Raw genomic sequence first — 23,766 nt, 5'->3', positions numbered from 1 at the left:
TGGGTGGAGGGCGAACTAAAGTGACACTAATACTATTATAGATCTGACCGTGATCAGTTTTGATCACTTACAGATACTATAAAAGTACAAATGCTGATTAGCGATACGCTATTCAGCGAATAAAAGTGACTGCGGTGCGGTGGGGTGGGCGCTAACTGACGCTAACTACCTAACCAAGGGGCCTAAACTATCCCTAAAACCTAACAGCCAATACTAGTGAAAAAAAAAAAGTGACAGTTTACACTGATCACTTTTTTTCCTTTCACTGGTGATTGACAGGGGCGATCAAAGGGGTGATCAAAGGGTTAATTGGGGTGCAGGGGGGTGATCTGGGGCTAAGGTGTAGTGTTGGTGCTACTCACAGTTCAGTCTGCTCCTGTGCTGGATCCAACCGACGAAAAGGACCAGCACAGGAGCAGAGAAGCCATATAACAGATCATATTTACTAATATGATCTGTTATATGGCTTGTGATTGGATTTTTTAAAAATCGCCAGCCTGCCAGCCAATGATCGTTGCTGGCAGGCTGGTGACGAACTTGTTCTTTAACTTTTGCCGGCCCGCGATGCGCATGCGCGGGCCGGCTTGGAGCGAAATCTCGCGTCTCGCGAGATGACACGTATATGCGTGACTGTGCGCAGCGCTGCCACCTCCGGAACGCGAATCTGCGTTAGGCGGTCCGGAGGTGGTTAAAGGGTCGGGTGCTGTGGAGGTCACTGTTAAAGGGGCGGGCGCTGTAGAGGTCACTATTAAATGGGCAGTTGTTGTTGAAATCACTGTTAAGGAGACGGGGTACTGTGGAGGTCAATAATAAAGGGGCAGCCGCTGTGGAGGTCAGTGTTAAGCGGTCAGGGGACTGTGGAGGCCACTATTAAAGGGGCAGCTACTGTGGAGGTTACTGTTAAGGCAGCAGGGTACTGTGGAGGTCACTGTTAAAGGGGTGGGATGCTGTAGAGGTCACTGGTAAAGGGGTGGGATGCTGTAGAGGTCACTGGTAAAGGGGTGGGATGCTGTAGAGGTCACTGTGATGGAGAACACTGTGGATATCTTTTAACCTCACACACAAACATTAAATGAAACAGATGAAATATACCCGTGCGAAGCCGGGTCCTTCTGCTAGTTATATATATAAATTAATTTCTGGCTCTCTGTCTGTACTTCATGCACAGCTAAATGACTGGACTGATTTGCACCAAATGTAACATATAGCTAAATCCGGTGTTTAGAAGGGCTTTAGGCCTGTTTCAGCTTTCTAGGATGTACCGTTCTTGGGGTATCCACAAAAAGGCAATTATGGCAGTCACGTAACTATAGGGGGTCGCAGCGGACGTCTTGCCAGGTGTGCACCGCCAATTATACCTCAAGAACGGTAGATCCTAGAAAGCTGAAACCCAGTTTAAAACCTTCCTAAACACCTGGTATAGCTATATATTAAATTTGGTGAAAATTGCAGGGCGGTAGGAAATGAGCACTTCCATTGAGGAAGCGTTCATCTCTCTATATCCAACTGTATCGCTGTCCTCAGGACGGCCCCTGCCCCGCTTTTCCCTCTGATAGGTTTCAGGCCTAGTGGCTGTAGCCTATCAGAGGCCGGCACTGAAGGCGGATGAGGTAATGATCATCATGCCTCCTGAGCCAGAAGAGGCCTACACCGCATCGCTAACTTACAGCCTGAACGCCGCCCCTGGGCACTTGCGAGCCCTCATTTACATATGAATAAAACTCTGTTTTTGCCCCTGGTGAACATCCAAACAAAAAGACAAAGGTACCGTTTGACTGATCTATAGTTATGCTACAGTGCTATGTAAGTGGTCTATAAGGGCAAATTGTGGTGACAGACTCCCTTTAACAGTAGGGCTTGAAGGAAGGGGTTAGGTTAAGAATCTGGTATGGGGGGGAGGCACATTTCAATTATCAACTCAGGCAGCAGAAAGGCTAGGTGCACCCCTGCGCTGATGGACTGCCCGCGACCGCACTGTTGAATACCTGCTCCCGGTCAGCATCATCCCCACACTGTACACTGCTGTGGAGTATGTTGGTGCCATATAAGCAATGGGAAATTATCAACTAAATAATAATGAATAATTATGTTAAAGGTATAATCAGTAATTTCATACAAAGCAAATCACTAATAGAGAGAAAACAATGGCTCTTTTCGGGCACTGCCCCGAGGATTCACACAAAGCATCTAAAAAGGAGTTAGATAAAATATTCTACAGTTTTCAAACCAGCACCTGGATCAGAATTTTTTTTTTTATAATGGCATGCAATTAAACATTTAGTATAGCCACTGAGTTATTCAATGAAATCTATCTGTATAGCGCCACTTGCGGTTTGCTCTTTTTTTCTAATTTCTCTGTCCACCTCACTGAGTTGGACGCAGATGCTCGGTTCCATCCTTCAACTGCAACCAGCTGCAGCAGAAAGGACACATCCCCTGAGAAAGGTCATGCCCCCTGTGCTGCTAGCTTGAAATAAGAGCTAGCAGAGAAAGGCCGAATGCACACGGCCGTGTTCCGCGGCCGAGAGCGGTCCGTGGTATGCCGGGCTGGATTCCTGTTCAGAGCAGGAGCGCATGGTGTCATTGGTTGCTATGACGGCGTGCGCTTCATGCCGCCGCTGCACTACAGTAATACACTATATGAGTGTATTACTGTACAGCAGCGGCAACATGAAGCGCACGCCGTCATAGCAACCAATGACGCCCTGCGCTCCTGCCCTGAACAGGAATCCAGCCCGGCATACCACGGACCGCTCTCGGCCGCGTGCATTCGGCCTAACAGGATGAATGAATGGCTTGAGCTCTGGATCCATATGAAGTACAGGGATGGTTCTAGCTTTCTTAGAAAGACATTATGATGTACGACTTTCAATTTTTGCATCAATGACGAGCCTATGATGGGCAGCTAATAAATAAGAAAATCCTGTATTTGTGCCTTACGTGAACAATGCGCTTTGGATCTAAATTGGATCCTTTGGTAATTACTAATATTTTAATTCCTCTGATATTAGGTCCCTAGAAAATTCCACATCCAGGTAGAACTCCGTGACTGAGGAGGAAGGCAGCATTTTATCAACACTACTAATTATTCTGCAGACGTGGCAGTCCACTAACGACGGCCGCATCTCCCCGACGAGACAGACAGAGTAAACCAATGATCTCCATTCACGCTTGCCTGGGAAATCATGGATTCACACTACACCGTTGTGTCTATCAACAGCGGCGGTGCAGCTTGCTAATTGAGTTATAATGGAGGATAATTACAACCAATATTAGTACATTACACATTAACATAGTTTGGTGATAGATTCCTAGTTTCAGAAATAATGGATGTTTTATTCATAAGGAGCTAGGATACAATTAGCATAAACCTGGATTAGGGAAACAGACACTTAATGGATGGGGAGGGTGTTAGGATAAACTGTGAGCCTGAAATGGACTCTCGTATACAGGAATATGATTTAGGATATTTACACGGAATCGCTGATGACTCGTGACGATGGGGCAGCTATCCTAATCCTTTCAGTAGCAGGCTCAGATCACATAGCAATAACCCTTTAAAGGGCTTAGGCTAAGATTGGTGCAAAAAATAAAAAAAATCTGACATCATATAGTATACTAAAATACCTTTCTAACAAAGCTGGAACCAGCCCTGGACCTCACATGGATCCAGAGATCTCCACATTCACTGCTCCAACTGCTCTACTAGATTATCTTCAGCCTGGCAGCTCAGGGGACGTGCCCTTTCTGCTGCAGCTCTCTCCCTGTAACTGCCATAGCCTCTAACACAGGGTTTCTCCACTCTGGTCCTCGGGACTCACCTATCGGTCAGGATTTGAGAATATCCCACAGAATGAATACCTGTGGTAAGTCCTGATGCATGGACACCAATTATATCACCTGCTCAATACTAAGGAAATCCTGAAAACATGACCGGCAGGTGGGTCCCGAGGACCGGAGTTGAGAACCCCTGCTCTAACAGAAAATATGGCTGGTGGCAGTGAACAATTTAAACTGATCATGTGAATCCACCTCAGTGAGGTGGACAAAAGATAAGAAAAAGAACAAACAGCAGGTGGCGCTATACAGATACATTTTATTGAATAGCTCAGTGGCTAGATTACATTTCTAATTACCGTACATGCAATTACATAAGCATTCAGATCCAGGTGCTGGTTTAAAAAATGTAGACTATGCTTTGTGACACAACCTCAGGCGCTGGTTAGTTAGGCATCGTTAATTCATGTACTATAAAGGACAGACCCTTAAACACCATGATATGTGAGAATTTTTTAAGTATTTTTAGTGTTTTTGTGCTATGTAGGTGCCTCAGTGGAAGCCCATACAGCTTCTATGGGACCCATGAGAAGGAAATCAGCTTAGGCTACTTTCACACTTGCGTTTTTCTTTTCCGGCGCTGAGTTCCGTCCTAGGGGCTCAATATCAGGAAAGAACTGATCAGTTTTATCCCCATGCATTCCGTTCAAGATGCATAAGGATGTCCTCAGTTCAGTCTTTTTGACTTTTCAGGACGGAGATAATACCGCAGCATGCTGCAGTTTTATCTCCGTCCAAAATTCCGGAACACTTGCCAAAATGCCAGATCCTGCATTTTTTCCCATTGACATGCATTAATGCCGGATCCGTCCCCGAGTGTTCCGGCAAAACGGATCCAGCATTGCGGTCTGCGCATGCTCAGACTGCAAAAAATGTGAAAATAAATAATGCCGGATCGGTTTTTCCGGATGACACCAGAGAGACGGATCCGGCATTTCAATGCATTTGTCATACAGATCAGGATCCTGATCCGTCTGACAAATGCCATCAGTTTGCATTTGTTTTGACAGATCCGGCAGGCAATTTCAGCGACGGAACTGCCTGCCGGATTCCTCTGCCGCAAGTGTGAAAGTACCCTTAGACTAGCCCTACTTTTCCTTTTATACTATGTGTGTTTTTCACAATTACAACATTAGCAAGCAAATTATGATAGTTTCACACTAGCATTCCAGCTCTCTGATGGAGAACAGCCTGCCGGTGCTGTCTGGATCCAGCATAGCCGGATGTTACCACAATGCCCGCCGGGCTTATTGACTATAATGGCATCTGAAGGAGATCCGGCCTCTACCAAAATATGCCGGGATTCGGCCAGACAAAAAATGCTGCACGCAAAAATGCATGTAGATGTCAAGAAGGGTGATATGTGTGACACACAGTGTCCAGTGGTCACTGGAAAGGGGTAAAAATTGTATGTTTGTACTGTGTATTGCGTATTCCAATCCGAAGGATGTATCTATTGGGGAGAGAGGGTTAATGTTAGGCCCTTATTAGCAGCTGCTAAGTGGGACTGCTCCACTCTGTCTTCTGGAGGGACTGCTGCTCTAATTAGTTGGTAAGTATCGTTCCTACTTTTGTAAGTATGTACATAATAAGAACTGTGCCCACTTCTGTGAGTATGTATTTATGCCAACTGTGAAGTTTTTTCAGTAAAGAACTGTTTACTTGTTTCACCAAGTTGGCCTGTGAAATGTCCTGCCATGCACCCCACACCATGTCACCACCAACATCAAGGGCACACCAACCACCAGGCAGGAGACAGACATTAGGGTGTCCCAGAGAGGGAAGAAAGGATGTGCCCCTCCCTTCACTGTGTGATTTTTTTGATTGGGTGACTAAAATAATAGATGGCAGAGGTGCAGTAGACATCGCTTATCTAGACTTTAGTAAGGCTTTTGATACTGTCCCACATAGAAGGCTTATCAATAAAGTGCAGTCTTTGTGCTTGGACTCCCATATTGTTGAATGGATTAGGCAGTGGCTGAGGGACAGGCAACAGAGGGTTGTAGTCAATAGAGTATATTCAGACCAAGGTCTTGTTACCAGTGGGGTACCTCAGGGATCTGTTCTGGGACCCATATTGTTTAATATCTTTATCAGCGAAATTGCAGAAGGCCTCGATGGTAAGGTGTGTCTTTTTGCTGATGACACAAAGATTTGTAACCGGGTTGATGTTCTTGGAGGGATACACCAAATGGAAAAGGATTTAGGAAAACTAGAGGAATGGTCAAAAATCTGGCAACTAAAATTTAATGTTGATAAGTGCAAGATAATGCACCTGGGACGTAAAAACCAAGAGCAGAATATAAAATCAGTGATACAGTCCTAACCTCAGTATCTGAGGAAAGGGATTTAGGGGTCATTATTTCAGAAGACTTAAAGGTAGGCAGACAATGCCATAGAGCAGCAGGAAATGCTAGCAGAATGCTTGGGTGTATAGCAAGAGGAATTACCAGTAGAAAGAGGGAGGTGCTCATGCCGCTCTACAGAGCACTAGTGAGACCTCATTTGGAGTATTGTGCTCAGTACTGGAGACCATATCTCCAGAAGGATATTGATACTTTGGAGAGAGTTCAGAGAAGAGCTACTAAACTGGTACATGGATTGCAGGATAAAACTTACCAGGAAAGATTAAAGGACCTTAACATGTATAGCTTGGAAGAAAGACGAGACAGAGGGGATATGATAGAAACTTCTAAATACATAAAGGGAATCAACAAGGTAAAAGAGGAGAGAATATTTAAAGGGTTTCTACCACCAGAAATACTGTTATGTAGCTGACTGACATAAGCGATGCGCTAATGTCAGCACTACATAACAGTATGTTTCTAACATTTGTCCCTGCAGCCGTTTTTGTTAAAAAAGCACTTTTATTATATGCTAATGAGCCTCTAGGTGCTATGTGGGTGTAAAATCAGCACCTAGAGGCTCCGTCCACTCACACTTTATCCCGCCCAGGTCCAGTGTTCTGCCCGCCCAGCTCCTCTTGATTGATGCCACTGTTCCCTGCATCGTTGGCTAAATCCCGCGCCTGCGCTGTTCACTTCTGTCTTCCGCGCAGGTGTAGTGAGTGAAGGCCGCTCTCCTGATGTCGGCTTCCTCACTGTGACGTAGTCGGCGCAGGCGCAGTGAGGAATCCGGCACCAGGATCGCATCATTCACTCACTGCGCCTGCGCCGAAGACAGAAGTGAACGGCGCAGGCGCGGGATTTCACCAACGATGCAGGGAACAGTGGCATCAATCAAGAGGAGCTGGGCGGGCAGAACACTGGACCTGGGCGGGATAAAGCGTGAGTGGATGGAGCCTCTAGGTGCTGATTTTACGCCCACATAGCACCTAGAGGCTCATTAGCATATAATAAAAGTGCTTTTTTAACAAAAACGGCTGCAGGGACTAATGTTAGAAACATACTGTTATGTAGTGCTGACATTAGCGCATCGCTATATCAGTCAGCTACGTAACAGTATTTCTGGTGGTAGAAACCCTTTAAAAGAAGAAAAACTGCTACAGGAGGACATAGTGTTAAATTAGAGGGGCAAAGGTTTAAAAGTAATATCAGGAAGTATTACTTTACTGAGAGAGTAGTGGATGCATGGAATAGCCTTCCTGCAGAAGTGGTAGCTGCAAATACAGTGAAGGAGTTTAAGCATGCATGGGATAGGCATAAGTCCATCCTTCATATAAGATAGGGCCAGGGGCTATCCATAGTATTCAGTATATTGGACAGACTAGATGGGCCAAATGGTTCTTATCTGCCGACACATTCTATGTTTCTATACCCCAGGAAGTGCTGGAGAAGGATCGCCACCTTGAGCACTACCGCCTCTATCATTTCACAAGCACTACCACTCCCATCCTTTCCACCTCACGCAGGCTGCCACACATCATACTGTACAAAGCACAGCTCTAAACACTAGGGGAATACAAAATATTTTATAGTAAGCTATAAAAGTAGTAAGGATGTTTCTTTGGGTACAATGTCCAATGGCCAACAAGTACAGGACACTAGTCTAAAAGCATGAGCGGCATTTACCATTGGCCACCAAGCACTAGAGAGTGGGTCCTCAACTACACCAAGAACTGGCGAGAAGGGTCTACAACTTTACCAAGCAAGCACTGGGGAGGTGGTCTACAACGAGAACAACAAGCAAAGTAGAGAAGGGTCTACAACTACACTAAACAGGTCCAAAACCACAAGCTCTGGACAGGACATTTACAACTACACCAAGCAACAGAGGAGGTCTACAACCACAATAAGAACTGGAGATGAGGTCTACCACCACATTAAAAACTGGAGAGGAGGTCTACCACTACATCAAGAATGGGAGAAGAGGTCTACAACTACATCAAGAATGGGAGAGGAGGTCTACAACTACATCAAGAATGGGAGAGGAGGTCTACAACTGCATCAAGCAGTGAAGAGAAGGTATACAACTACCCAAAGCATTGCAGAGGATGTCTATTTTTCAACTGTAACTAATCATTTTTTAGTGTAATAATAGGATGATGTAATAAAGGATACAAATTAGAAAGAACAGAAATGAATATTTCAGAAAGCTGGGAGCACACAGATTTTATATTTTGTCACTGTACCTCATAAATGGTTCCATCCACACAGTTCAGAACACCATGCCCTTGACGCTGGTCCAGGACCCAGTTTCCTTCATAATGATCACCATTCCTGAAACGATACAACATTTTTTTTCACTGGAGAAGACAATTGATTCTGGTGGCCACTGCAGTTTCAACTTTGAAAATAGCATGGAAAGTTATGTTAAAACTGCATACCAATTCTTACCATGACTACCAGACTATTAGACAACTGGATGCTTGGACCTTTATTGCACTTCTAACCAAATACTATTTACGTCACAGCACATGAATGGAGAAAAAAAATGTAAACAAAAATTCCTATGGGAATATGTAGTAATAATATATTCCTATGGGAATAATATATTCCTATGGAACATGTAGTAATATGCAGTAATCTATGACCCTGATGGGCAGAAGAAGCTGGGCTTTGGTGGCCATAAGCGTGGCAGAAGAAGGCTAAATGGGCCAGAATTCTACCTTCGGTGGCAATTTTTTTTAACGATTGCATTTCACTCATTTTGGACTAAAATTTTTTTTTCAATTTGGTCTTTATTAGAGATGAGCAAATTTCATATTTTGAAATTCGTTCACGCTTCGTTTGGTGGTAAAAGCAGAATTGCGTTATGGATTCCGTTACCATGGACCATAACGCAATTTTATGACAGAATGCATAACGGAATGCCTTCAGAGGCATTCCGTCATAATAGAAGTCTATAGGCTGCAAAATGGATCCGTCCCGTTTTCGTTATGCAGGGGAGTCCTCTCCTACATAACGGAAACGGGACGGATCCGTTAGCTTGGTTGGTTATAATCTTCTAGGTTCTGTTATTTGGGCACTATACAGCATTACTACATGGGCAGTGTGTAGGTCTATATTTGGTGAAATTGCATGGCTGCATTATTTGAAAAGCTGTGCATTGAATTGCCATTTATTTGGGTCACTCTGTAAACATAGTAAGGTGGGCACTACAAGAATAATATGTGCACACAGTAGTATTATTTTAGCACTATGTGGCATAGAATGGTAATTGTATTTGGACAGAAATACTTAGGAGGTCTAAAATACTAATAGGAGTTTATTATAAACCACCTACTAAACGAGATAGACGAGGCGACAAATCATAATGAGGTGGTTATTATGGGGGACTTCAACTACCCAGATATAGACTGGGACACTGAAACTTGTATATCTCATAAGGGAAACAGGTTCTTGGCAATAACCAAAGACAATTACCTTTCCCAACTGGTTCAGGACCCGACTAGAGGGACGGCCATACTGGACTTAGTATTTGTAACGGACCCTTTCAGCAGACAAGGGGTTAAAATCCGTTTAGGCGATAGGCCCCTTTCTGAGAGACAGGCACAGCTACTGCAGAACACCAAACTCCCGACTGGATACAAAATAGCACTCCAAACTGGAACCTCACGAATAGCTGCTAGCAGACGAACAGGAATCACAGACAATCAGCTTACACTCCTGGCAATCAGTCTCTAACAGCATACAGTAAATCCCCCCAAGAACGAGACAAGGCTCCGTGTTGAGGGTCAAGCAGTGGTCCGAAGTGCTGGCACACCCAGCCTGGTTTTTATTTAAGTTGTTGCAAATACAGGTCCGCCCACAGGGTTTTGAAATACAACCAATCAATATGTTACAACACATACAATGTAAGTACAGCAACCAATCGTTCACGCCCCTAGGGGACCAGAAGGAAGACTGTGACACAGGACAGACATGCAGTACTGCGGGACACACAGAGATAATACATCCCCACAATGCATCATGGTTTCCTCCTCTCTGCCCTGGAGACACCCGAGGAGTAATCCAATTATCTCTCAGGACAAAGGGAGATCACCAATACACATGCGGGGACAACAGAACAGAAATCACCATTTAAACATACAATGTCACAACGGCACAATGGGACAATAGAAACACACCTAGCATATTCCTCCCCTCTGTCTATCCACTCAACTATCTCCCAAGCTGACAAGCTATACTTATTATAAATTGTTACAACTTTGTGAGTTTACATTGTCCATACATATAACTTACCTCAATTTAACCAGTATAACCTGGGGACAAACCAATCCAAAATTCACTTGAATAGGTTCAGGGGTTTAAAAGTTAGTATGGGCCATAATCCTGAGGCAAGAGGCCAGCAGCCAGGCCCCTCCAAAACCCAGTGGCGAGGTTGGTTTCGCCACAGTATTAACCAATAGGCCTGACAGAACAACATGTCATTCAAAAGAGTGTATCTTTAGGGAGGAACAAAAATACCAAACTTCAAAAAAGCTAAATTTAGCCAACTAAGAGAGGCCTTAGGCCTAACTAACTGGGACAAAGTCCTCAAAAATAAAAATACAACCACAAAATGGGATATTTTTAAAAGCATCCTAAAATCTAATTGTGAGAGGTACATACCTTATGGTAATAAAAGATTAAGGAACAAGACAAAAAACAATCTGGATAAATAGAACTGTTAAGAAAGCAATAAATGTAAAAAAAAAAAAGCGGGGGGGCGTGGCTTGCCGCTGACCTGAATGGCCGCACGTTAGAGGAGCTCCGTCACCACCTCAGGCTTTATACAGCATATCACCCTCTTTCTACCCCAATCTGCAGACAAACAACTTGGTGATAACCCGCATGATGCCCAGGGGAAGAAAGTCGAGCAAGGCGCAGGGCAAACTGGACTTTTATTTTGAGAAAGACCGGGAGCCGTCCGGAGTGTCCATGGAGGAAAGCACAAACCTTCCCGCCTCAAAGCGAAAGCCTCCGTCCCTGGCTCAAAAGAGGGGAAATACTGCTGCCGATACAGACAACATTCAGCACGCCCCACAGAAACAATTGCCGCCACCCTCGGACAGCGGATCCAGATTCTCCCAGCTATCGTGGGAAGATACAGAGGGGTCAGGAGACTCAATGGAGAGGGAGGCGCCATCTTTGCCAGACGGGATTCCCGCCAAACAGCAATCCATGGCGGCAACAGCGGACGGCACTAACGAGGTAAATGCACCAGTTTCGCCTACCTCTATAATCCCAGATGCCCTTTCTGACACGCTCTCCTCTATAGAGACCTCAGATGAGCCTGCATCTGGCTCGCTGATTAAGAACCTGTTGCTGGCGCTTAATAAGTCGCTGCATCAAGACATTACCAAGCTATATACCCCTCTTCACACACAGCTTCAAGATGTCTCCAGCAGAGTAGAGCACATCGAGCATAAAATGGGGGAATATGCTAACTCCCACAACCAGCTTATTGATTCTCACTATGAGCTAACAGAGGAAGTGGAAGCACTAAGGGCGAAAGTTACTGACCTGGAAGACAGGTCAAGGAGAAATAATATAAAGTTTAGGGGCATCACGGAGGAAATTCCGTCTGCTGATCTGTCTACATATCTACAGTCTTTATTAAAAAAGCTACTTCCAGGCTGTGAATCAAGAGAGCTAGTGATCGACCGTGCACACCGCATAGTTAAACCCCGGCACATTCCAGACTCCGTGCCCAGGGACGTTCTGGCAAGGATTCATTTCTTCCACGTTAAAGAGAGGGCCATGGCGGCTGCCAGGTCTCTGAAAGAACTCCCTTCACCGTATCATCAAATTAAAATGTTTACAGATCTCTCTGCTACCACTCTCCGCATGAGAAGGCAGCTCATACCTATTACCTCTGCCTTGAGAGAAAATAATATCGTATATCGCTGGGGGTTCCCTGTGAAGTTACAGATAACCCGAAATGGAAAGCTACACAACATCTCCTCTATTACAGAAGGAACTCGCTTGCTGCATGAATGGGGGATCACAATTATTACCAACCACCGCCCAGCAGAAGCTGAGAAGCAAAGGCATATGTCCGCGGAGTGGAAAACGGCGAACAAGCCACGCTGACAGAAGATCGAGGTCATTATTCACAATTACCTTTATACCTGAGGTGGCCAGTAGTTGCCACTAGAGACTTCCTATGATAGGTTGTTTCCCCCAAAAGAATTGCAATCAACCGTTCTTATTGATTGCTTACTACCTGATATGTTTGCTCCTTTATCTTATAAGGTGCAATTGTTCCATTTTGTCTTTTATTTTTATTTCTATTTCTCTTATTATTTTAGCACATTTTCTTAGGTACACCAGACGTCGCCGATACTCAATGACATACATGTTGATGATGTTATATTGCATTCAAGCTCAAAGGTACTACCCTATAATTCTATTGAAGAAGGCACATGCAACCCCCTTTAGCAAATTTTGTAATTATCATGCCGCTTAAACTTGCATCCATGAACGTTAAGGGCCTAAACAACCCACTCAAACGCTCATTGATGTGGAAGGAAGCCATTTCCCAAAGATCTGACGTCTTCTGTGCGTCTGAGACTCACCTTGTGGCCTCTGATGCTCAAAGAATGCACCACCCTAAATTTCCGCACATCTTCCAAGCAAATTACGCAAAAAAGCAGAGGGGAGTGCTACTGGCTATCAGAGACACAGTTGCTTTCAATCAAACAGAGATTGTCACAGATTCAGGAGGCAGGTTCATAATACTTGTAGGTACTATTAATAATGTACAGTACACAATTGTGGCAATTTATGCACCGCACAGGCATCAGGTGTCCTTTTTCAACAAGCTTATGAACAGAGTTAGTAGACTTAGGAAGGGGCACCTGGTGATCTGTGGAGATTTCAATACTATACATGACTGCCAATGGGATACCACCTCATCATCCACTTGGAGATCCCAATTTCTAGCAAAATTCCTAAGTAAACATGATTTGTATGATATTTGGCGCATTTTACACGAATCTGAAAGAGATTATACGTTCTTCTCCCCCAGACATAAAATGTATTCCAGAATTGACTTGTTTTTAATTTCCAGGTCTCTCCTACCTTGCTCCATCTCCGCATCCATTGATACTATCACATGGTCGGACCATGCCACCATCAATTTAACACTTAAAGAAAAATTTGAACCATCGGTATCCCCCCAGTGGAGAAACAATGAATACCTCATGACACATAAAAGGTACCAAACTGAGTTCTCCAAAGAATTACAGGAGTTTTTTGCGCTTAATGTAGGATCTGTGAAGGACTCAGCCATCTTATGGAATGCTCATAAAGCATTCATCAGAGGTATCTTTATTAAACTAGGTAGCCGCTTCAAAAAAGAAAGGGAAAAAAGATTTACGGATCTCATGTCTGAGATCAGACGCATTGAGTCACTCAATAAGAGAGACATCTCACCTTCCCTAACAGATAAACTAAGACAGCTGCGCACCCAACTAAATGAATGCCTTTTATTCACTTATGAAAAAAGCATGAGATCCCTAAAGGTTCAGTATTACTCGCAAGATAACAAAGCTAGCAAATTACTAGCCCGCAGACTGAAAGCTAGAACATACAAGTCCAAAATCCCTTTTCTGATAAAAGACACAACAGGAGCGAAACTATATGACCCTAAGAGTATAGCTAACAAATTCAAGGATTATTATTCCTCCCTATATAATCTGGCTTCCTCTAATGTTCACATCCCCTCTCAAGAAGAGATTAACAAATTTCTAGATTCGGTTTCTTTACCTCACATATCTGAAGAACAAGCAAAATCAATATCATCACCTTTCTCAATTGAGGAAATAAAGAATACTATTAAAGCACTTCCCTCTCATAAAGCTCCAGGTCCAGACGGATTATCTACCCAATACTATAAAACATTTATGCCTGAACTGTTACCCCATCTACGTAACACATTGGAAGATATTCGCTCCACAGGCCATCTCCCAAAAGAAATGCTAAATGCCACAATAGTGACCCTTCCTAAACCGGGAAAAGACCCCATTTATCCCCAAAATTTCCGCCCCATATCCCTTTTAAATACTGATACCAAACTTTACGCCAAACTTTTAGTAAACAGATTGTCCTTGGTCATCCCGCAATTAGTGACTATCGACCAAGTTGGTTTTGTTCAGGGTAGATGTGGCTCTGACAATACTAGGAGAATAATAAATATCTTAGACTTTGTGAATAAACGGAAATTACCATCAGCGTTAGTGGCCTTGGACGCAGAAAAGGCATTTGACCGTGTCAGCTGGTCTTTTGCGTTTTCGGTGCTGGGTAAAATGGGTTTCACAATGGAAATTATCTCCATGATAAAAGCATTATACACAGAACCTACAGCGAGAGTCCTTGTAAATGGCACTATGTCTGATGAATTTGCCATAACAAATGGAACCAGGCAAGGATGTCCATTATCCCCCATCATCTTTATTCTCACAATAGAGCCTTTGGCACAGGCAATTAGACAAAGCCCACAGATACACGGAGTGAATATAGGAGGATCAGATCACCGCATATCTTTATATGCAGACGACATCATACTGTCTCTCACTGATCCCCCTGGTTCCCTAGCCGCGGCACTGAAAATTATAGAAAACTTTGGTAATCTCTCTTACTATAAACTTAACTTAGATAAATCTCAAGTACTACCTCTACAAATCCCGGACGCAACCCGGAAACAAATGAAGCGACAGTTTCCATTAGATTGGCAAGACCATAAGATAAAATACCTAGGGATACATATCACCACACAAATCGGGTCCTTATATACAGCTAACTACGCCCCATTGATGGCGAATCTGGATGCGGAGATGGATCAACTAACTAAATGTGAAGTGTCGTGGTTAGGGAGGATTGCATCATACAAAATGCTTATACTTCCGAAATTATTGTACTTATTCAGGAACCTTCCGATCGTCTTGCCACAAGTCTTCTTCCACAAAGCACACCTAGCCCTAAAAAACTTTGTTTGGAACAGAAGTAAACCCCGTATAGCATATAATATTCTGGTAAGGGATAGGAAAGCTGGAGGCTTAGGTCTCCCCAACATCAAACATTACTATCTTGCTACCCAAATCTCGCATCTGAGACATTGGTGGAAAAATGCCCAAACATACCCCTGGGTGTCTATAGAAACCGCCTTGTCCCCATCTCACAATTTAAAAGCCCTCCTTCTAGCTACTTTATACTTACCATCCAAAATACCCAAAGAGTTGCCATGCAGCGTCTTAGCCTCCCTGACTAACTGGAAAGAATACCACTCAATGGGGTCAGATGGGAAAAAATCCATATGCAAATGGGCCCCTATAGAATTCTTAGAGATTTGCATAGAAGATATTGATCTATCCTCATGGAGGAAGAAAGGGTTAAACAAGATCTCCGACTTATATACGGGTGAGCAGCTGAATAGTTTCGAACATATACACCAGGTATATGATGTTTCTAACCGAGATTTTTACAAATACCTCCGCATCAGGCACCTCTTGACTTCAAACGACCCACTCGTTGTAAAGGCTGATCACCAGTTATTTATTACCTGGTCGCAAGCAACCCCGACAAAGAGAGGCTTAAAGCCACTATATGCCACATTGGGAGACAAAGAAATATTCGTGAAAACCTCCCCTTTTAAAAAATGGGAGCTTGAGCTACAATTACCAATTGAAAAGGCTCAATGGACACATGCCCTTAAGTTTGCTGCTAAATGTTTTAGATGCACTCTCCACTATGAGTCATATATGAAAACCGCCTTAAGATGGTATTATACCCCAGATAGACTCAGTATAATATACCCAGGCTCATCACACCTCTGCTGGAGAGGTTGTGCATGTAGAGGTACATTGCTTCATGTTTTGTGGCAGTGTCCCCTTCTAATTAATTTATGGAAGCAGATATTTATGATAATCTCCGGCATGACCGGAATCTTAACAGTACCAACCCCACAACTGGCACTACTCCTGATTGATATAGGAAGGTTCCCAACATCTTATCGAGTAAGTGTAGCACACCTCCTTATGTCGACTAAGATAGCTATAGCCAAACACTGGAAATCACAAGTAATCCCCACGATTAAAGAAATAATTGACAGAGTAGATAAAACCCATTCATATGAGAAGATCCTGTCATACAACTTTTTACCCTCTATGAAGTTCGACAAAGCATGGAGTAGTTGGGGGGAATATAGAGCAAAGCTCCAACTAACCTGACCTGTCTTGAGACACCGAGCTTCCACTATATACAGTAACTCTAATTATTGTCGAACAAATAATAATTGTGCATAACAAACGGATATGTAAGTACCTAACTGAATATATATATCTGACAGCATGTATGTTCTCCAATGTGCTATTTTGTTTTTCCACCTCATACCCTCATTCCCTCTTACCCTCACCTCATTCCCCCCTCCTTTCTTTTCGTTTATATGTACAGTTTTGTTAAACTGACCAAGGAAATGCAATGCAATGTATACTGATACTTCACTAGTGTCAATGTCAATGTATGTAAATGTTTTCCTGAAAAACTTAAATAAAAAACTATTGATTCAAAAAAAAAAAAAAAAAAGCATTTAAATCACTAAAACAGGAGGGTAGCGAGGAAGCACTGAAAAACTATAAGGAAAAAAATTGAATATATAAAAAACAAATAAAAGCAGCCAAACTAGAGACCGAGAGATTAATTGCCAAAGAGAGCAAAACTAACCATAAAATGTTTTTCAGTTATATAAATGGTAAAAAGTATAAATCTGAAAGTGTCGGCCCTCTACAGAGTAATGAGGGAGGAGTTGCAGAGAGCGATGAGGAGAAAGCAAAGCTATTAAATATTTTTTTCTCCACTGTATTCACTGAGGGAAAAAAAATGTCAGATGAAATGCAGAATGTAAAAGTAAATTCCCCATTAAAAGTGCCCTGTCTGACCCAGGAAGAAGTACAGCGGCGTCTTAAAAAGATTAAAATAGACAAATCGCCAGGACCAGATGGAAAACACCCCCGTATCCTAAGAGAATTAAGTAATGTCATAGCCAGACACTTATTTCTGATATTTAAGTACTCTATACTGACAGGGAGTGTTCCACAGGATTGGCGCATAGCAAATTTGGTGTCAATATTCAAAAAGGGTAAAAAAAAACTGAGCCCTGAAAACAATAGGCTGGTAAGTTTAACATGTGTTGGGTAAACGGTTTGAAGGTTTTCTAAGAGATGCTATCTTGAAGTACCTTAATGAAAAAAAGCTAATAACGCCATATCAGCATGGCTTCATGAGGGATTGGTCATGTCAAACAAATTTAATCAGTGAGGAGGTAAGTTCAAGACTTGACAGCGGCAAATCAATGGATGGCGTATATCTGGACTTCTCCAAAGCATTTGACACTGGAATTTTAGTGAACAGAAAACTAAGCTGTAAAAACCAGTGTCAGTGTCACTGGTGATGTTGCAGATAGAGTCAACCTGGGGGAGCGTGTTCCCCATCAGCGACTAAAACATATGAGAATAGGAGACGACCCCAATATTAACCCTTCTTTTTAAAAAATAATGGGGGTATGTTTACTCCTTTATGGTTGATTGAGCCCATGAACGTGGTTTTTAATCATTTGACCTGATACTCTGTTATTTATTGAGAGAAGACCGTTGCTTAATCCCGGCATTATGGATATTGGTTTAGTGATAGAGTTCATGCTGCTTAATTTAGTTTCTATATTCTGCCACTGTGGAGCCCTTTCGACAATGAACTGTAGACAGCTTAATTGCTCTAAATTACATATAGACATATAAATGGACATACTCTGTGGTTATAATTGAGGCCAAGAACTGCCTAATATTGGTACTGTAAAAATTACCTGAAAGGGTTAAATCAAGAATTGGAGCAGCGGCATACATGATATGAAGATAATGCTGAATCAATTATTTTGAGCAGAGACATACGTTACATAAGGATAATGTTAAACACAGACGGAGCTGCTGAAACATCACACTAAGGACTCGATGTGACACGCCCACATGTTTTGTTTAGAACGTTACTATAGCAACACAAGGAGCACGTCAGCGCAAGGAACTTAGCTTCATACCCGATGCGCATGCGCACTAACCACGAAGGAACGCTAGGATGAGCACGCCCTTTGGGTGCCTTCACGTGTTCCCAATGCGTGCGCACCTCCAATAGGGAAACGCTGTGATGTGCGCGCTTTTCTGACAACATAGAACGATGAGGAAGGTCCCCTCCATGATGTGTCAACCAGACTCCTACCAAGGTTTTTATAAGTAAACACTTTTGATGTTATATAATTATACTTAAGGGAATGACACTGTGTGTAATATATACAGGGTAATGACAAAGATACTCAGATATAAGAGATTAGACAACAGGTTGGTGAGATCTAGATAATTCACATAATTGATTTATAATTTGCATATTTAATTTGGTCATGTGACCTACTGGGAGGGAGTGTATATATATATATATATATATATCTGCTTTTGTTCACATTATTTGTTGCTTGAGAAAGACCATGACGGTGTCATGGTCTTACCTTCTTGCTGTTCTCCTTCGTTTGACATGTGCTGGCGGCCATCTTGGTTTCTGGGTTTCTTGTAGCCTCCCACCCTGCGGCTCCTCCTTCCCACTGGGAGGAGCTGGATGCCTAGCTCATATATATAGGAGGTCTGTGGCTTCAGTTCCTTGCTTGGTCCTCCTGTGTTCACATGCTTCTAGTCTGCTGCTGCTTCTGGTTCCTGATCCTGGTTTCGTCCGACTACCCTGCTGGTTCCTGATCCTGGTTTCGTCCGACTACCCTGCTGGTTCCTGATCCTGGCTTCGTCTGACTACCCTGCTGGTTCCTGATCCTGGCTTCGTCTGACTACCCTTCTGGTTCCTGACCTCTGGCTTCGCTAAGACTCTGCTTCGGTTTCGCCATCCGTTTGGACTTTTGCTTTACAGCTTTATTTTCAATAAAGCCTTCTTATTTTTACTTATCTCTTGTTGTACGTCTGGTTCATGGTTCCGTGACATTAGGACCAAGCCATGAATTCTGACGGTACAGGGCCATCCTCGCTACCCACGCTGGTTGCCAGACTTGATCAGCAGGATCACCTGTTGGGTCGGTTCGCTGTGGCGTTGCAAACCCTGCTTGAACGCACGGCTCATTTCGCTCCCGTTGCCGATGGGTCGGTTGTCGCTCCTGGGCCCGCTCCTACTGCCGCTCCGGTTGTTGCGCCAGAGTCTACCCCGACACCTGTTGTTGCACCTGCGGTGTTTCGGGGTATGACCGGTTCTGCCCCTCTTCCACAGCGCTTTGGGGGAGAGCCAACTCAGTGCCGAGGTTTCCTTAACCAGGTGGGCATTTATTTTGAGTTGCTGCCACATGCCTTTCCTACTGAGAGATCAAAGGTGGGCTTCTTGATCTCGCTGCTCTCGGACAAGGCCTTGGCCTCGGCCAGTCCCTTATGGGAGAACAACAATCCGGTGGTTGCCGAGTTTTCCGGTTTTGTTGCTTCTCTTCGGAAGGTATTCGATGTGCCGGCTCGTGCTGCCTCTGCTGCGAAGCTCCTTATGTCCATCAGACAGGGTTCACGATCCGTAGCTGAATACGCCATTGAGTTTCGTACCCTGGCAGCAGAGGTGGGCTGGAATAATGAGGCTCTGGTCGCTGCTTTCTCTCATGGTCTCTCGGATGCCTTGAAGGATGAGGTTGCAGCTAAGGACCTACCAGTGGAGCTCGAGTCTCTTATTTCTTTCCTGATTTTGATTGACACCAGACTCAGGGAGAGACCTTCCTTTAAGGAGAGCCTGCGGAGGTTTTCTAACAGATTGGCGCCTACGTTTGCTGTCCCACCCGTGCCTCCCTCTCCTCCCACGCCTCCTGGGGATGACTTGTCTGGGGGTGAACCCATGCAGCTGGGGTTTGCTCGCCTGTCCGAGGGGGAGAGGGTACTCCGGAGACGCGAGGGCCGATGCATGTACTGTGGTCTCGGTGGGCATTTTCGGTCGGCATGTCCGAACCGTCCGGGAAACGCTCGCACCTGAGATCCTGTCGGGGGCAGATCTTGGGTGGAGTCTCCTCGTCCCCGGTTTCCCGTGTTGACAAACCACTGATCACTGTTGTCCTCTCCTGGGTCGGGGGCTCGGTGACGACCCAGGCGTTGGTGGACTCTGGTGCTGGTGGTTTGTTCATTGATAAGGTGTTCGCTGCCGCCAATTCCATTCCTCTGCAGGCTCGAGGTTCCCCACTGGCTCTTGAGGCGATAGACGGCAGACCCCTTCTGCCGCCACACGTGACTCATGAGACCCTTCCAGTGGGGATAGCCATTGGTGCCGTTCACAGAGAGTCGGTCTGCCTCCAGGTTATTTCGTCTCCACACTACTCGGTGGTCTTGGGGTACCCCTGGCTCCGGAAGCATAATCCGACTTTCGATTGGAGATCGGCCGAGATCCTCTCGTGGTCACCGCAGTGTGGGGCTAGTTGCATCCATGGGTCTGTCAAGTTGCTGTGTACTTCCTCGGACTCTCTGTTGCCTCCTGAATACGAGGAGTACCGGGATGTATTCGATAAGGTGCGCGCGGTTGCCCTACCTCCGCACCGCCCATACGATTGTGCCATAGAGTTACAATCTGGTGCCGTTCCTCCTCGTGGCAAGGTCTATCCACTGTCGGTAGCGGAGAATGAGGCCATGGAGGAGTACGTGAGGGAGGCGCTTTCACGCGGACACATTCGCAAATCCTCGTCCCCGGCAGGGGCTGGATTTTTCTTTGTGAAAAAGAAGGGCGGTGAGTTGAGGCCTTGCATCGATTACAGGGGTCTCAATCGCATCACGATCAAGAACGCTTACCCGATACCCTTGATTTCCGAGCTGTTCGATCGCCTTAAAGGGGCCACGGTCTTTACCAAACTCGACCTGAGGGCGGCATATAACCTGGTAAGGATCAAGGCGGGCGATGAGTGGAAGACCGCGTTTAACACCAGGACCGGTCATTATGAATCCTTGGTTATGCCCTTTGGGTTGTGCAATGCGCCCGCAGTCTTTCAGGAATTCATCAACGATGTTTTCCGTGACCTGTTGCAGCAGTGTGTGGTGGTCTATTTGGATGACATCTTGGTATATTCTGAATCCATGGAGGCCCACATTCTGGATGTCAGACGAGTGTTGCAACGGTTACGAGAGAACAAGCTGTTCGGTAAGCTTGAGAAATGCGAATTTCACCGATCCCAGGTAACCTTCTTAGGTTACATCATTTCCGCTGAGGGGTTCTCCATGGATCCTGAGAAGGTTTCGGCTGTCTTACAGTGGCCCCAGCCCAGTGGTCTTTGTTCCCTGCAGAGCTTTTTGGGCTTCGCCAATTATTATCGGAAGTTCATCAGGGACTTTTCCATGCTAGCCAAGCCTCTCACGGATCTGACCAGGAAGGGCAGTAATTCCCAGGTCTGGCCGCTCGAGGCCATCCGAGCTTTTGAGGCTCTAAAGTCCGCCTTTGTGTCGGCTCCGATTCTGTCGCATCCCAACCCTGGGTTGCCCTTTGTCCTCGAGGTGGACGCGTCTGAGACGGGAGTAGGCGCCCTTCTGTCTCAGCGTAGAACACCAGAGGGTCCTCTGCTTCCTTGTGGGTTTTACTCCCGGAAACTGTCTTCCGCGGAGTGCAACTATCAGATTGGTGACAGGGAGTTATTGGCCATCGTGCAGGCCCTTAAAGAATGGAGGCACTTGCTCGAGGGTTCGGTGGTTCCGGTCCTCATCCTGACGGACCACAAGAATCTGACCTACCTTTCTGAGGCCAAGAGATTGACACCACGTCAGGCCAGATGGGCCCTGTTCTTGTCACGTTTTAATTACGTGGTCTCCTACCTACCCGGTTCCAAGAACATCAGGGCGGATGCCTTATCACGGCAGTACTCCGAGCTGTCCAGGGAGGAGTCGATTCCGACTTCGGTCATACCTCCGAATCAGATCTTGGCTGCCATTCGCACCAGCCTGACCTCTCCCCTGGGTGAGCAGATTTTGGCGGCTCAATCTGGTGCTCCCTCTGGGAGACCCAACGGCAGATGTTTTGTGCCTGAGGAGTTGCGCACTCGGTTGTTGCGAACCTACCATAACTCCAAGACCGCGGGGCATCCTGGAAAGAATCAGCTGTCCTGGGCTGTTTCACGTCTGTTCTGGTGGCCTTCCCTACGTTCCGACATCGCCGCATATGTAGCGGCATGCTCCGTTTGTGCCCAGAGTAAGTCCCCTCGGCACCTTCCGTTGGGCCTTCTGCAACCCATAGCCACCGGGGAGCGCCCATGGTCACACCTGGGGATGGATTTCATTGTGGACCTCCCTGCATCCCGAGGCCATACGGTCATTCTCATGATTGTGGATCGGTTTTCCAAAATGTGCCACTGTGTTCCTCTCAAGAAGTTACCCTCTGCACAAGAGTTGGCCACGATTTTTGCCAGGGAGGTCTTCCGGTTGCACGGTTTGCCCAAGGAGATTGTGTCGGATCGGGGGAGTCAGTTTGTGTCCAGGTTCTGGCGCGCCTTTTGCTCCCAGTTGGGGATTCATCTCTCCTTCTCCTCGGCCTACCACCCTCAGTCCAATGGGGCCGCAGAACGATCCAATCAGGCCTTGGAGCAATTCCTTCGTTGCTATGTCTCCGATCACCAAGACAATTGGGTTGACCTCCTGCCTTGGGCTGAGTTTGCCAGGAACACGGCGGTGAACTCTTCCTCTGGGACGTCTCCCTTCATGGCCAATTATGGGTTCCAACCTGCCGTGTTACCGGAGGTATTCTCTCCCCAGGATATTCCGGCTGTGGAGGATCACCTTTCCGTCCTACGTGCTTCTTGGGTACTCATCCAGAAGTCCCTTGAGGTCTCTGCGCAGCGCCAGAGACTCCAGGCTGATCGCAGACGAGCGCCTGCTCCTTCCTACCAGGTCGGAGACCGTGTATGGTTGTCCACCCGCAACCTCAACCTTCGAGTGCCCACTCCCAAGCTGGCGCCTCGCTTTGTTGGTCCCTTCCGAGTGCTTCGCAGGGTAAACCCGGTAGCCTATGCCCTTGCGCTTCCTCCTGGCATGCGGATCTCCAACGTGTTTCATGTCTCCCTGTTGAAGCCACTGGTGTGTAATCGTTTCACTTCCTCGGTTCCTCGGCCTCGTCCGGTCCAAGTGGGTAATCGTGAGGAGTATGAGGTGAGCAATATCCAGGACTCACGCCTGGTCCGCGGTCGGGTGCAGTTTTTGGTCCATTGGCGTGGTTATGGTCCAGAGGAGCGTTCCTGGGTTCCCTCCGCAGATGTCCATGCTCCTGCCTTGCTCCGAGCCTTCCACGCACGCTTCCCTCAGAAACCGTTCTTTACTCCGCGGAGGAGGGGCCCTTGAGGGGGAGGTACTGTCATGGTCTTACCTTCTTGCTGTTCTCCTTCGTTTGACATGTGCTGGCGGCCATCTTGGTTTCTGGGTTTCTTGTAGCCTCCCACCCTGCGGCTCCTCCTTCCCACTGGGAGGAGCTGGATGCCTAGCTCATATATATAGGAGGTCTGTGGCTTCAGTTCCTT

General features: G+C 45.6%; 1 protein-coding gene across 1 annotated transcript in view; it reads right to left on the bottom strand.

The window, feature by feature from the left end:
• MORN1 (MORN repeat containing 1) overlaps positions 1 to 23,766 on the bottom strand; it is a 489,262-nt gene that overhangs the window by 427,683 nt on the left and 37,813 nt on the right. The window contains exon 6 of the mRNA XM_040427472.1: positions 8,429 to 8,516. Coding sequence (XP_040283406.1) covers positions 8,429 to 8,516 — 88 coding nt within the window. The remainder of the gene's footprint in view (positions 1 to 8,428; positions 8,517 to 23,766) is intronic.

This window comes from Bufo bufo, chromosome 1, assembly GCF_905171765.1.
Source record: "Bufo bufo chromosome 1, aBufBuf1.1, whole genome shotgun sequence".
Classification (NCBI taxonomy): Eukaryota; Metazoa; Chordata; class Amphibia; order Anura; family Bufonidae; genus Bufo; species Bufo bufo.
The sequence above is the reverse complement of the archived record's forward strand: the minus strand, read 5'-3'. Positions and strand labels throughout refer to the sequence as shown.